At 32.6% G+C, this 14,131-nt stretch overlaps 1 protein-coding gene across 1 annotated transcript; it reads right to left on the minus strand.

Annotated features, from left to right (window-relative positions):
* Positions 1-809: 809 nt before the first annotated feature.
* On the minus strand, positions 810-8,304 carry LOC124898175. The gene is made up of 2 exons (XM_047411938.1): positions 6,455-8,304; positions 810-1,545 (listed from the first exon to the last, which is right to left on the minus strand). Exons 1-2 carry the CDS (start codon positions 6,503-6,505, stop codon positions 1,129-1,131), a joined length of 468 nt encoding a protein of 155 aa, XP_047267894.1. The 5' UTR covers positions 6,506-8,304; the 3' UTR covers positions 810-1,128.
* Between the last annotated feature and the right edge of the window lie 5,827 nt (positions 8,305-14,131).

Consider the following 14,131-nt stretch of genomic DNA (forward strand, 5'->3'; position numbering starts at 1 on the left):
GAGATAAAAATTCTTTTTCTACATACTGCATATCCTGAAATGTAGACTTTTTATAATAATTCTTTTTATTGAATATTTAGAGTTTAATTTGTTAATATCATTATCATTTTACTCAGATAGAGTTCTTATAACCTTATCATCTGTGAATTTTAATTCAAATTTTAACATTTTATTAATCTTTCCTAAAATATCATCTGTGACGTCAGATTTTTCCTCAAATTTAGGAAATGTGTCTTTTCAAATTCTAAAAATTTAAATATTGGACGAGTTTTAAATTTTTTTATCATGATAAGGACTTGATTTATTTTTAAAAATTAATTTATTCTCCGCTTCAAAAAATTGTTTAAAAACTACATGTCGTAATTAATTTGTATAATTATTTTGTTGAAGCGTTAAATTTATATTTTTATTTTTAGAATCACCTTTAGTATATATAATATCCAATTTAAAAAGGTGAAACAACTCCACCATCCATTGATAGAATAATTTGCCTAAAGGGAATGGAGTGACGATTTTGAATTAAACACATCAGAAATACAAAATTTAAATTATAAATTAAAACTATTGAATTCTAGCAGACTTTAATATGAAGTTGCAGCTCCGCCAAAGTGGGGGAACTCTCACATCTATATGGATAGAAGACACTCATGTACAAGAAGAATATGATTTTCTATGAACCAATTACAATTTGAATAGAAAAATAATAATTCTATAAAAATCATGTATTTTGTTAATTAATTTATTATGTTATTTGTATTCATTTTGCGAGAAAAAGGAGTACTATAACTAATAAAATATCATTTGTAATAGACAACAAAAAAAACTGTTTGGATTAGCTGATAAACATTTTTTTAAACACAAATGATAATGTATTCATCAAACACTAGTTAATGTACAAAACAGTAGAAAGACTAGTTAACAATCCAAACCGGGAAGTTGTCCCACCAAGAGATTTCATGCACCGGACGATGAAGCAAACCTAGCTAAAGTATGACTACAAGTACTAGCATGCCTACTTATATGAGTATAGGCTACATCATCCGTATAATGTCTGAGATGTCAGATATCCTCACAAATAGTATTCACATCCCCAAGAAGGAACTATTCTCCTATTCAACATTTGAGTCATTATTGATGAGTCAGACAAATTTGTAAATTCCTCCAGCCTTGCTCCACTTCAATTTGGATTGCTTTTCTAATTGCTAATGCTTCAGCTATCACGGCTTTTCCAACAAAATGTATTGGACTACCATAGGCATGAAGCATCTGACCATTAGCCTTCAAAGCTAATATTGCAATACTCGTATTCCGAGCATTTGGAACCAAGCCTGCATCAACATAAAGCAACACCATTTCTGGAGAAAGAGTTGGGGAAGTTGAACTTGTCACAACATGTTGCTCCTGTCGCATGCGACTTGGACTATTTGTTTCATACGGAAACTCATTATAGTCCAATAAAGCTTTTGATAAAATGGCAGCATCACTCCATAGTAAGAAATTAAACACAATCATTTCTACCCTTCCAAATCGTCCATAAAATAGATACTGACAATTGCAACAAAATATTAGTATCTGGAAAATCTTTAGTATCAGAATATTGTTTATACCACCATGTAGGAAACATTTACAAAATATGTGCTCTAAAGTTTCAGGTTCCATACCACAAATAGGACAAGTTGAATCTATGGTCCTGACTTCTTTGCAATAATACTTCGACCAGGTAATTAAAAAGTGTTTCAGCTTGTTTTTAATTTTTAAAGACCAAAGATGATTCCAGAAAGATTTAGGAAGACAATGAGAACTACTTGCAGGTGGACTAGCCAAATTTCTGTCATTTGCTAAAACAAATTTTGCAACATAGCCCAACTTCACTTCATAGTTTCTAGAATTCGTAAAGTGCCAAATATGTTCATCATTGTGTCTCCTACGAGGTACAGGAATGAAAAGAATAGTATTGACATCATCCTCATTAAATAAAGTAGGGAAAAATTTACCCCTCTATTTTGAAAAAATGGCTAAATACACCCTTCTCATACTTTGGGGCCAAATTTATTCCTCTACTTTTGAAAATTGACTAAAGATACCTTTCGTCATACTTTAGGGTCAAATTTATCCTCGTTGTTAAGAAACTTTTCATATGTACCCTTTATTAATAGAAAAGCCCAAATAAACGTAAAACACCCCAATTTTTAAAAATAAATACACCTCAATCTAGCCCGTTTGATCCGACTCAAGCCATAAAAAAAACAAATAAATATACCCCTTCAGTTCTTTTGGTCAAATTTTTCCAACGAAATTAAGTCATTGGATATTTATCAATGCAAACATAAAAAAATATATACCCCTTTATCAATACATTACTCATGAAAAATTGATCTACATCAGTGCAAACACAAAAAAATATATCACTCTCTCAGTTCATGGATCTTGCATCAGTCCAAAGCTCAAGAAAAATGACACTTGACGGTCAAATGCAATAGATTAGTCTCATTGCATATTTCTCTGGATGATTGAGTTAAAAATGTCTCCCTATGTGCCAATCGTGTCATCTCTTCACTTATATATCTTTATATGCAACTTAGATTTATACAATTTTTTTACCATGTTATTTGCTCAGAAAATTTATTCACTGATTCTAGAATCTAGATGCACATAGAATTACATACCAAATTTTGAAATTTAAACATAATCGAATAGGAGTAGAATTACATATAGACATTTTCTCTAGTTCCATGCTTCTACATTATCCTATTCCATTTTATGATTTGTTCATTTGTAAATAACCTAACAGCGTTGCACGTTGAAAGAAAAGCAGTTTTATTCGTTCAGAAAATTCGATCAACAGAATTAAGGGATGTCGTATATTTGTTTGTGCATTTTTTGTGGGTTGAATAGACCGAATTAGATTAGGATGTGATTTATTTTAAAAAATTGAACAATTAACGTTGATTTGGGTTTTTCTGTTAAAAGAATGGTACAAGTGAAAAGTTTCTTAACAACAAGGGCCAAAGTATGAAATTGGAAGTTAATTTGGACACGAAGTATGACGAAGGATATATTTAGGCAATTTTTCAAAGTAGAGGGGTAAATTTGGCCCTAAAATATGACAGCGAGGGTAAATTTGACCCCCAAAGTATGATGAATAGTATATTTAGCCAATTTTTAATTTGACCTTTCCCAATAAAGTATTAAGGAGGTGGGTGTTCAAAGATTTAGTATAATCATCCATCAAGTCGGAAACCTTTAAGTTATGTGAATCACCACTAATCATACTTAACAGGTAGAAAGAGTTTTTTTTTTTGGCAACCATTGGTCCTTCCACACTCTCACTTAGGGGTGTACAAACCGAACCGTTAAGTCAAACTGAACCGATGAACCAAACAAAACCGAGAAAAAAAAAACGATTTATGGTTTGGTTTGATTGGTTTGGTGTTGGCAAAAACAAAAATCGATCATTCTTGGTTTGGTTTAGTATTAGAAAAAATAAAATCAAACCGAACTCAAACCGAACCGACGTAATACATATATAATTTTAATTTTTTATACGTAAAAAAATATTACTTATAATCTACTTTCTAATTACTTTTATTATTTTTTTATACTCAGAAAATAGATATATATTCTTGGACCTTTAATTATAGTATTTTTCCATTAATAACAAATTAATACAAAGCCCAATATCTATATTTATATTTATATCTATAATCTATAATAATATATTAAAAGAGTGAAGGGCCTTAGAAATGTTGTTTGAACTTTTTGTCCTTCATTAGAAATTTTCGCTTTAGACAATTATTTTTTCACTATTTTTTTCTAATTTTTAAAAGTTAATAATTAATTAATATATATTTATGGTAAAACCTTTTCTTATTAGAAGTCGTCAGAATTAATGACAACTAATACTTTTTCCATTAATTTAAGAATTATAAAACAACTAAATTTGATTTTAATAAGATTTGAAAAATCTAGAAACAAATATAAAAGCCTTAGAATAAGAAAATTTTAATAAGTATTAAATTTTAAAAAGTTTTAAATACATAATAAGAAATGTCTTTTTATTATTTTATCAAATTCTTATTTAACTATTTTTACTAAAAAAACATGTCTCACCTCAAAGAAAAAAAAATAAGTAGTGTCAGATTGTAGTTAGCATACGACCTAATTTCTTTCTTTTAAGTATGGTTTTTGATTTAATTAAGAGTCCTTAATTTTATTTTATTTTAAGTTTCGTTTGTCTTGATTTTCTATAATAATTAGTTTTTTATGAAAAAAGTTTCTCAAATTAAGTTAGATTTCTTCCATGTTTCATCAACTCTTTCTTAAAAGAAAAAAAATCATACATCTATATATTGAGCATTCCTTTTTTTCAATAAATAATAGAATAACATTGACAATTTAATTGTTAAAGAGTATGTTCAAGAGAAGATTAGTTTTATGTTTTTTAATATTAGTTTTTAATTTGTAGGTCAACAATATTAAATATTATGCATCTTTTATTAACGTTTTTTTATCATATAATTTATTATAATTTCAATTGTTGGCTTTCGTATGATGTGCAGGTAAAGCAAAATTATGTGAGTGTGTGGTTGAGACTTCGTGCCGATTACGAGAGGATTTAAAGATGTATTTTTAAAAAAAGAGAATTATTTCTCATTCATATTAGCATGATTTATGTTGTTAAGGCGTTGATTAGAAGTATATGTTCTGCTCTTTGATTCGATTTTATCAAATTTCAATTCAATTCTTTAATTTAAAATTTTAAAAAGTAGAAATCGAACATCGAATCGAACTATTTCAGTTTGGTTTGTTTTCTTTCAACTTCGTTTTTATTTGATTCGGTATTCAGAAATATTTGAACTTTTTGTCCTTCGTTAAAAGTGTCTGCTTTAGACAAACTTATTTCTTCAATATTTAAAAATTAAAAATTTATTAAATATTTTAATAAAATATATGTTATGTTTGCACTATTTTATTAAAGTGTGAAGGATCTTTGAGAAGTGATTTAAATTTTTTGCTCTTCATTAAAAATTTTTGCAATCGACAAAATCATCTAATTTTAAATAATCAAATGTTACACGTGCGAGACACGTGAGGTATAACTAGTTAGTTAATAAAAAAAACCTAAAACTCTTTAATTGCTTCACTTTTTACATTTTACTTTCCAAATTTTCAGAGAGTTCTCATTACTTTTTCATCTTACTTTCATCTTACTTTTCTCATTCGTCAAGTTGTGATTTAGGTTTGTTTCTCTTCTTTCTCTTTTTATGGAATTATGTTATAATTAATTACTTTATAAAGTTAAGTTTTTAATAAGTTGTCTAATTTTTCATTCTTTTGTGTGCTCACATTTTATGTGAAAGAAATTTTCAGACAAGCTACTGTGACTAGCGACTTAGAAATTGAGCTTCTTAGGTATCCACATAATATTACTTTGAGAGATAGTAGTTTAGACATCTTAGTAATTTGCCAACTTAAATTTTATTGGAACTACTCTATGACCATTGTTTTTTTTTTTTTAATCTTTTTAGTGAAAACATTTAATTTTTTTCTTCAATCACATTATAATTGTAAAAAAACCGAGAAAACCGAAAAAGTCTGACTAAAACCAAAATAAAAAAAATCGATTGCATATTGGTTTGATTTGGTTTATAGATTTAGAAAACCGACATTATTGGTTTGGTTATATTTTAATAAAAAATCGAACCAACCCGACTTATGTACACCCCTACTCTCACTGATGCACCATTCGCAATATTCCTCCTGACACCTTTAATTAATAGATCCCAACCCCACAATATGCTTTTCCAACCCAAGAATTACACCTATTAGACTGCACATCTAACAAAGACCCCCTCGGAAAATACTTAGTTTTTAGCACTTGGGAAACTAATAAGTCGGACTCTGTCAAAATTCTCCAAGCTAATTTGGCTAAGAGAGCCATATTAAAAGCTTTTGAATCTCAAAATCCTAACCCTCCTATAAACTAAGGTGCACATAATTTTCCCCATCTTTCAAAGTGCATTTTTCGCTTATCATCATTTTGCCCCCGCCAAAAATTGGAAAAATAAACTAGTGATTTCATTGCAAAGTCCATCAGGCATTTAGAAACATGATAACACATAAGGAGGGATAGTAGCTAACACGGATTTTAACAAGACCTCCTTCTTAGCCTGGCTCAAAAACTTCCCTTTCCGACCTTTAATGTTAGACAAAATTCTCTATTATAGAAGACGGACATTTCTTTTTTTATCTACCCACTACGATAGGCAATCCTAAATACGCTCCACTTGTACACAATCTAATATTACCAAGTGAGGAACACATTCTAGATTTTTTCTCCTTTGTGCTATTCTTGCTAAAAAAGTTGTACGCCTCTCAAAATTAATCACTTATCATCTTGCATATATATTCAAGACAGAAATAATATGAGAAATACTATGCATGTCGGCTTTACCAAAAATAAAAGAGTCATCCGCGACGAACAAATGCGAAACTGACGGGTCATGTCTTCTTAACTCCAAATCCTTTTGAAGTTCCTTGTTTCTCGATTGAGTGCAGTAATGCTGATAGCTCTTCCGCACAAATAAGAAATAAATATGATGATAAGGGGGGCCGTTGGTATAAACCCCTCGATGGTTTTACACACACTTTAATATCTCCATTCAAATTGAAAGCAAAAGATACAGTTGATACACAATTCATAACCACAAACACTTTAATATCTCCTTTCAAATTGAAAGCAAAAGATACAGTTGATACACAATTCATGACCCTGTTAGCAAAAGTATTATAAAACCCCATTTTAAGCATTACTTATTTGATAAAAGGCCATTCAGCACTCCTAGGTTTCCGTCAAACTTTTAAGCTCTGACCGTCGTTAATGGCCTTAACCGCCACTGATCAGCCGAATATTACGGCTGATTAGAACATAGCTCTCTCGAATCAAGATTTTCCACCACTAATCTCTAAATCCTCCATACCCTACACTCAACCTTCGGATCCATTGTCTAATGGGGAGAGCAACGGAGGCAAATCTCCAGTAAGAGGTAGCTACATTAACTTTTTAAAACCCCTGGGAACTTTCTCAAGTCTAATCCGGAGGTGGATCCCATTCATATTAAAAAGGTTTAATATAGAGATGGAATTCCGAGAATCCAATGGACTGAAGATGAAGTTTGTAGAATGAATATCATAGAAAACTTGCAATACGCAATTGTTAGCAAGTTTTCATATGGCTGGCCTGAATTAGAAAAGCTTCGGCTTCAAATTCCGAAACAATGCAATGTAAAGGTGATTGAAAGATTGATTTTTTAAGGCATAGACACATTCTTATAAGACTCAGGAGGGAAGAGGATTTTATCAACATGCTATCTAAAACTGTTTATTACTTTTTGGACAAAGAAGGTTGCTCCTATCCTATGAGGCCATTTATTTATGATGGAAGTTTTAGGGTAGATGAAGAAACCTCACAAGCCTTAGCATGGATCTAATTCCCAGACTTGAAGCCAACATTCTTTGTTAAAGAATCTCTATTTTCTTTAGCTTCAGCAGTTGGGAAGCCTTTACACTTAGATGCTGCAACTATTAACAAAACTAGACCTAGTTTTCCTAGGGTCAAGGTTCAAGTTGATTTGCTGGCTGATTCCCTAATTTTCTGCATATGGAGATTATTAGTAGGTGTTTGGATGGGCTTCTATTTTGGTCAAAATAGCTTTTAAGCTATTTTTAACTTTTTTAAGTGTTTGGCAAGTTTCAAAATGGCTTAAAAAAAAAACAAAATTAGCTTTTTATAAGCGAAAAACTAAAAGCTCCAATTCCCAACTTATTTTTTTTTTTTGGCTTATAAGCCATTGCATTTTAACCAATTAAAGACATTTTGGTCCCTCAAAATTCTCCCTTATTCCAAAATTACCCTTGTGTAGCTATATTAGTACTTCTTTTGTATGAAACTTCTAATTTATGAAATATGAATTTTTATATATTATTCTCCTTCTTTAATATATGCTTTTAAATTTGGACAATTATTATTGTACAACATATGAAATTTCTCTAATAAAAAAGTAACTCATCCACCAAAATATATGGAGAATACTCATTGAAGATATACAACTTCATAGATGATTAGTGAATGATCCATTTATATTTCACGACGCAACATTCGTATTCGCAATTGTTTTAATAGTGATAGTCATTACTCAATCAACGAGTAATATATTTTCTAATCAAAAGTCTTTTTATCAAACAAATAGCATCATTTGTGACCAACTATTTATCTATTAATGTAATTATAATGATTAGTAACATATATATTTTGCTGAATGATTTAAACTCTTTTATCCAAAAAAAAAAGTTTTTTAGCGCACAAATTAATAGTATTATATATAAAAATATATATTAATTTTAATTTAAATCATTTCAGAAATAAAAATTAATAGTAATCAACTCTCTATATTGTTAACAGCTTTAAGGTATTTCAGACATTTTGACCAAAAGAATTGCTTAAAAGCACTTGTTTACCACAAATCAATAACTTTTTTCAGTTTCAGCACTTTTATCCAAACACGTAACTGCTTGTTTTTAAAATAAGTTCAGCAATTTCAAAAGTACTTTTAAAGAACTTTTTAAAAGCCACTTTTTTCAGCTTATCCAAACGGGCCCTTAATCCTCAAACTAATGAGTCAAGAATAGAGAGGATTAAAATTAAATATGATGTTGTCCCTAAGTTCTGTAAAGAATGTAGGCTCCATGGGCATGATGAAGCAGAATGTAGAGTGATTCATCCGGAGTTAAAGAAGCAATTCACGGTAGAAGATGAGCAAGGAATTGAAGAAAAGGAGATGTCAGTATTACGGAGAGGCAGATTTTTCACGAGTTTAAAAACATGATGAAGACACAGTGAAACACAACAAGAAAAAGACTTACCATTGATAAAAATGTTGAAGTGATGTTCACCGGAAGGTTGTGACACCTGACAAGACTATCAACACAACCAATTAATTTGATACCCTAAATAAGGAGGAACGGGAGGAGGATGCTACGGCAGTTGATGAAGTTGCTTTACATGAGGCAAATGCCTCTGACAAACAACCTTGTGATGTGACAAACAACACTGTGATGTAACTTACAGCTGAAAAAAACATGAGGGCGAAGGCAGGGGACAACCAGCAGCAGCATCCAACAAAAGAAAAGCTCAAAAACATTTCGGCAGATCATAAACAGTCCGCTAAAGAGTGGGCTAATAAGACATTTACAACAAAGCAACAAAAGAAAGGGGTAACGGGAAGCCAAAATGGGACAGCTGAAGCTAATCAAGCAATGAGCAGCGTGGAGATGCAAAAAGGAGTGTAGGTTGATGAAACAAACGTACAAATAAATAATAAATCAGTTGCTCATGGAGAGGCACACAAGAAGTTGATAACTATGGAAACTGGACGAAGCCCGAAAGTGGCTGGATGTCAGCCAAAAACTGATCAGGAAATACCTGCAGAGTGCCATTTTCAGAATAAGAACCAGGGGAAATATATTACTGGTACAGAAGAAGCTGTATCAAGTGATAGTGTACAGCAGCAGGTTGGGTTTTTTACTGAAGAGCAAAACAAAAGTTCAGAGAACTTAGTTATGATGGAGGTTCCCGTAGCAGTGCAGATTGATGACACTCAAATAAGGCTGCAGCAAATTGAAACCCCTAATAAGATCTTGCATAACATAATATCACATGTTCCTGAGAGAGAAAAAATCATCAGAGTGAGGAAAAAGAAGTAAGGGAAAAAGAAGATCAAATACTCAAAGATGGTAACCTTTCACCAAGAGTTGTTCAGGCTATCAAATAGGCTATCAAATCAGCAAGGAAAGGTAATAAACAAGGGAATAGTGATTCAACTCTTCCTGTCAGGGTCCAGCCTAAAAGGAAGGTGGTCACTAAACAAGGGTCAAAATGTTGAAAGCCCTCATATGGAAAATAATGTCGGTGAAGTCACAAAAAGCTTTTCAAAGAGTGCAAATGTTGCACAATTTTCATAAATTTGCATTTGTGACTTTATCAGAACCTTTTCAAAATTGTAGAACAATCAATAGGTATAAATAAAGATTGAAGATGTCTCAGGCAGTCTACAACAGTAATTTGAAAATATGGGTGTTTAGCAATCAAGGTTATGATATGAATGTGGTGAGTAATTCAGATCAGCATATTACTATTCAGATTCAGGAGATATATTCTGGCTCTATTTTCTATGCTTCCATTGTCTATGCAAAATGTGAGGAACAACTAAGATTGGAGCTGTGGAATGATCTATATTCTGTTGGTTCAACCAGAATGAATAATCCATGGCTAATAGGTGGTGACTTTAATGTGATTTTGAATGAAGATGAAAATTTGAAGATTTACCTTTTGTTGATATTGATGCTGAAGATTTCAGGATTTTAATAGAATCCTCTGATCTAAGTCAAGTACCTTACTAGGGAAGTCCTTTCACTTGGTGGAATGGGAGAGAGGGTAAGGACTGCATTTTTGAAAGACTTGACAGAGTCTTATCTAATGCAGATTTTTAGATGCAGTATAATCATATTGAGGTTGAGCATTTACCTAGAGATGGGTCAGATCATGGTCCAATGTTAGTGGTATGTCAGAATAATATCACCCTATTAAGAAACCTTTCAGATTTCTTAACTTTTGGACCCAACATGAGGAGTTTAAGGAAGTGGTTAAACAGAATCGGGATGATGATTCTTCTTTTAATCCTTTTTTAGACTTCAAGAGAACGATTAAGAAGGTAAAGAAGCCCTGACAATGTGGAGCATGAAAACTTATGGTGATATTTTCCCGCAATTGATTATCAGAGAAGAAATTGCTAGAATAAAGGAACAATTGTTTGAACAATCACCCACAGCTGAGAATAGGACTATCATGCAGAGAGCCAAAGCTGAGTATACCAGATACTTGCATTTAGAGGAGAGTTACTGGCAACAGAAAGCAGGTATGATTGGTTTGTGGAGGGGGAAAAAATACTATTCCCTCCATTTCAAAAAGAACGACCTACTTTCCTTTTAAATCCGTTTCAAAAAGAATGACCCCTTTCCCTTTTTAGCAATACTTTACTTTCAACTTTCCACATGACATGTTTAAGACCACAAGATTAAAGGGCATTTTGGTAAATTTGACATAACTTTAATTTAGGACCACAAGATTCAAAAGTCTTCTTTATTATCTTAAACTCCGTGCCAAGTCAAATTAGGTCATTCTTTTTTAAACGGAGGGATAGATTTTTTCATAGTCTAGTGAAAGGAAGAAGATGAAGATTGAAAATCATGAGGATACAAGAAGCAAATGGTAATTGGTTAGAAGATGAAAGAGATGTGGCAGAAGAAGTGCAATTTTATCAAGATCAATTCAAACGAGAAAGAGATCCTTCTAATTACTCATTACTTGTATATCCCAGAGATGGTGGCTGAAGATGATAATGTTCTCCTAAGCAGGTTACCTGATTCTGATGAAGTGAAGAGGGCAATTCTTAATCTGAATGGTGATAGTGCTTTAGGTCCAAATGGTTTTACAGGAAGATTTTATCAATCTTGTTGGGAGATAGTGGGAGGTGATACTATCAGAATGGTTCATGACTTTTTCTCTGATATCTCTCTTCCCAAATCCATTACCGACTCTAATTTGGTTCTAATCCCTAAAAAAAATTAATGTATTTACATTTTCGGATTTGAGACCAATTAGTTTGAGTAACTTTGTCAACAAGATTCTGTTTAGAATCATTCATGACAGGATAGAAGGCATCTTGCCTAAGATTATTTCACCTAACCAATCAGGCTTTGTCAAAGGTAGAAGCATAATATAGAATGCCTTACTCGCTCAGGAGATGATAAAAGATATTAATAAAAAAGGAAAGCCTGCTAATGTTGTGATCAAGTCGGCTATGGCAAAAGCCTATGATAGGGTTTCATGGATATTTCTGATGGAAGTGTTGAAGAAAATGGGATTCTCAAATGATTTTGCTGACCTGATATGGAGACTAGTGCCCAATAATTATTACTCTATTCTAATTAATGGGCAATCTCATGACTTTTTTCACTCAACTAGAGGGGTGAAGCAAGGAGATCCTTTATCTCCAGCTTTATTCATTCTCTCTGCTGAGGTTCTCACAAGAGCCTTAAACTCTCCGTTTGAAGAAAGTCAATTTGTGGGATTTGGGGTCCCAAAGAGGAGTGAAAAATTAAATCACTTAACATATGCAGATGATATTTTCTTCAACTAATGTTTATTCTTTGGAAAAGATTATGACCATTTTGAAGATTATGAGGGGCAATCAGAGCAGAAGCTGAATAAAGAAAAAAGTTTTAATTATATTCATTAGAATACTGTTGCAACAACGGGGCAGAAGCTGAATAAAGAAAAAAGTTTTTATTATATTCATCAGAATACTGCTACAACAGACAGACAAACTTCCCAATTAAATATTTGGGATGCCCAATCACTCACAAGAAAAAGAGGAAAGAAGATTGTGCAGAGCTTTTAGAGAAGGTAAAAGGAAAACTTCAAGCATGGAAGGACAAAATGTTGTCATATGGAGGAAAGGAGGTACTGCTTACTAGTGTTTTGCACAGTGTTCCCATTTACATTCTTTCTGCAATTGTCCCTCCAAAGTATGTGTTAAAAGAACTTCACAGAATTTTTGCTAAGTTCTTTTGGAGTAATGAAGATACTGAAAGGTCTAAGCACAGGTCAAGCTGGAGTAAAGTGTGCATTCCTAAGAAAGAAGAGGGTCTGGGTTTCAGATCCATGTTTGATGTCTCTAAATCCATGCATGCTAAATCGTAGTGGAAGTTTTGGACACAATGCACTTTGTGGCCTAATTTCTTATGGAATAAATACTGCAAAAAACAGATTCCCGCCCTGGTTGAGTGGAAAGGTGGTTCCCAAGTGTGGAAGTATATGTTGCAAGCTAGAGAAGAAGTAGAACAATTTCTGTGGTGGGAACCTAAAAGGGGAACCTCAAGAATTTGGTTTGATAACTGACCAATCTTGGTCCGTTGTTCAAACATCATAATGATACTCAGACTTGTCATGAAATTAAAGAAATTGGGGAATTTTTAACTCCCAATGGCTGGAACTATTTAGATATGCAGGCAAGAGTTCCTAGGTATGTAGTGGACCATATCAGGAATAATATAAGTACAACAAAGTTGTTGAATGAAAGGGACTATCCATGGTGGACCTTAAATAGTACTGGTATCTTCTCTGTGAAAACTGCATGGGAGCTGTGTAGATCAAAGGAGAATATTGATGAGGACTTGAGTAAAGTTTGGTGTACAGGTCTGCCTTTTAAAATCTCTTTCCTGGCTTGGAGTGTTTGGCTAGGGAAGGTAGCAGTCTCTAACTTGATTAATTCTTTGGAATGTCAATGAATCTCCAGACTGTATGTGTTGTACAAATTTGGAAAGAGAGACCATTAAGCACTTATATTTTAATGGAGAGGTTGCAAGAGTAGTTTGGGAGCATTATTCAAGAGTTGTTGGGATATGAAACCCAATATCAAAAGGTGGTGGAACACTCAAGGAAATCAGAGATGGAGTAATTACTCGAGTAGTACCTTTGACACTACTTTGGTTTATTTGGAAGAAAAGGAACACTATTTTCCATGGTGGAAAGTATAGAAACAAGATGATTAGGGACATCAATGAAACTCTGAGGAGGTTTATTAGATCAGATTTAAGGATAATGGAAAATATAACAATTGGTTTGCTATGGTGATGGCTATGAAGGGATATATTCCTTCTTATAGGATTAAAATTGTCAAGTGAACCCCCTCCAATTCTCTGGTTTAAGGGTAAAACTGATGGTGCCTCCAAAGACAACCCTGGACCTAGTTCAGCAGCTTTTTGTATAAGGGATCATTCAGGGTCTTTTGTGATTACTAAAGGTATCAAAATCCCTGATTCTACTAATTTGGTGGCCAAGGCAAGAGCTATTAGGGAATGTTTGGAGTTTTTCCAGAAATTTAAGATTGAACCTATTATAGTAGAATTTGATTCTCTACAAATGGTTCAAATACTAGAAGGCATATAGAAACCTCCCTGGATTGTGGCAATGGAAGTGCAACACATAAATAGAATTAGGAGTACCCTGACA

Source organism: Capsicum annuum, chromosome 4 (genome assembly GCF_002878395.1).
Source record: "Capsicum annuum cultivar UCD-10X-F1 chromosome 4, UCD10Xv1.1, whole genome shotgun sequence".
Classification (NCBI taxonomy): domain Eukaryota; kingdom Viridiplantae; phylum Streptophyta; class Magnoliopsida; order Solanales; family Solanaceae; genus Capsicum; species Capsicum annuum.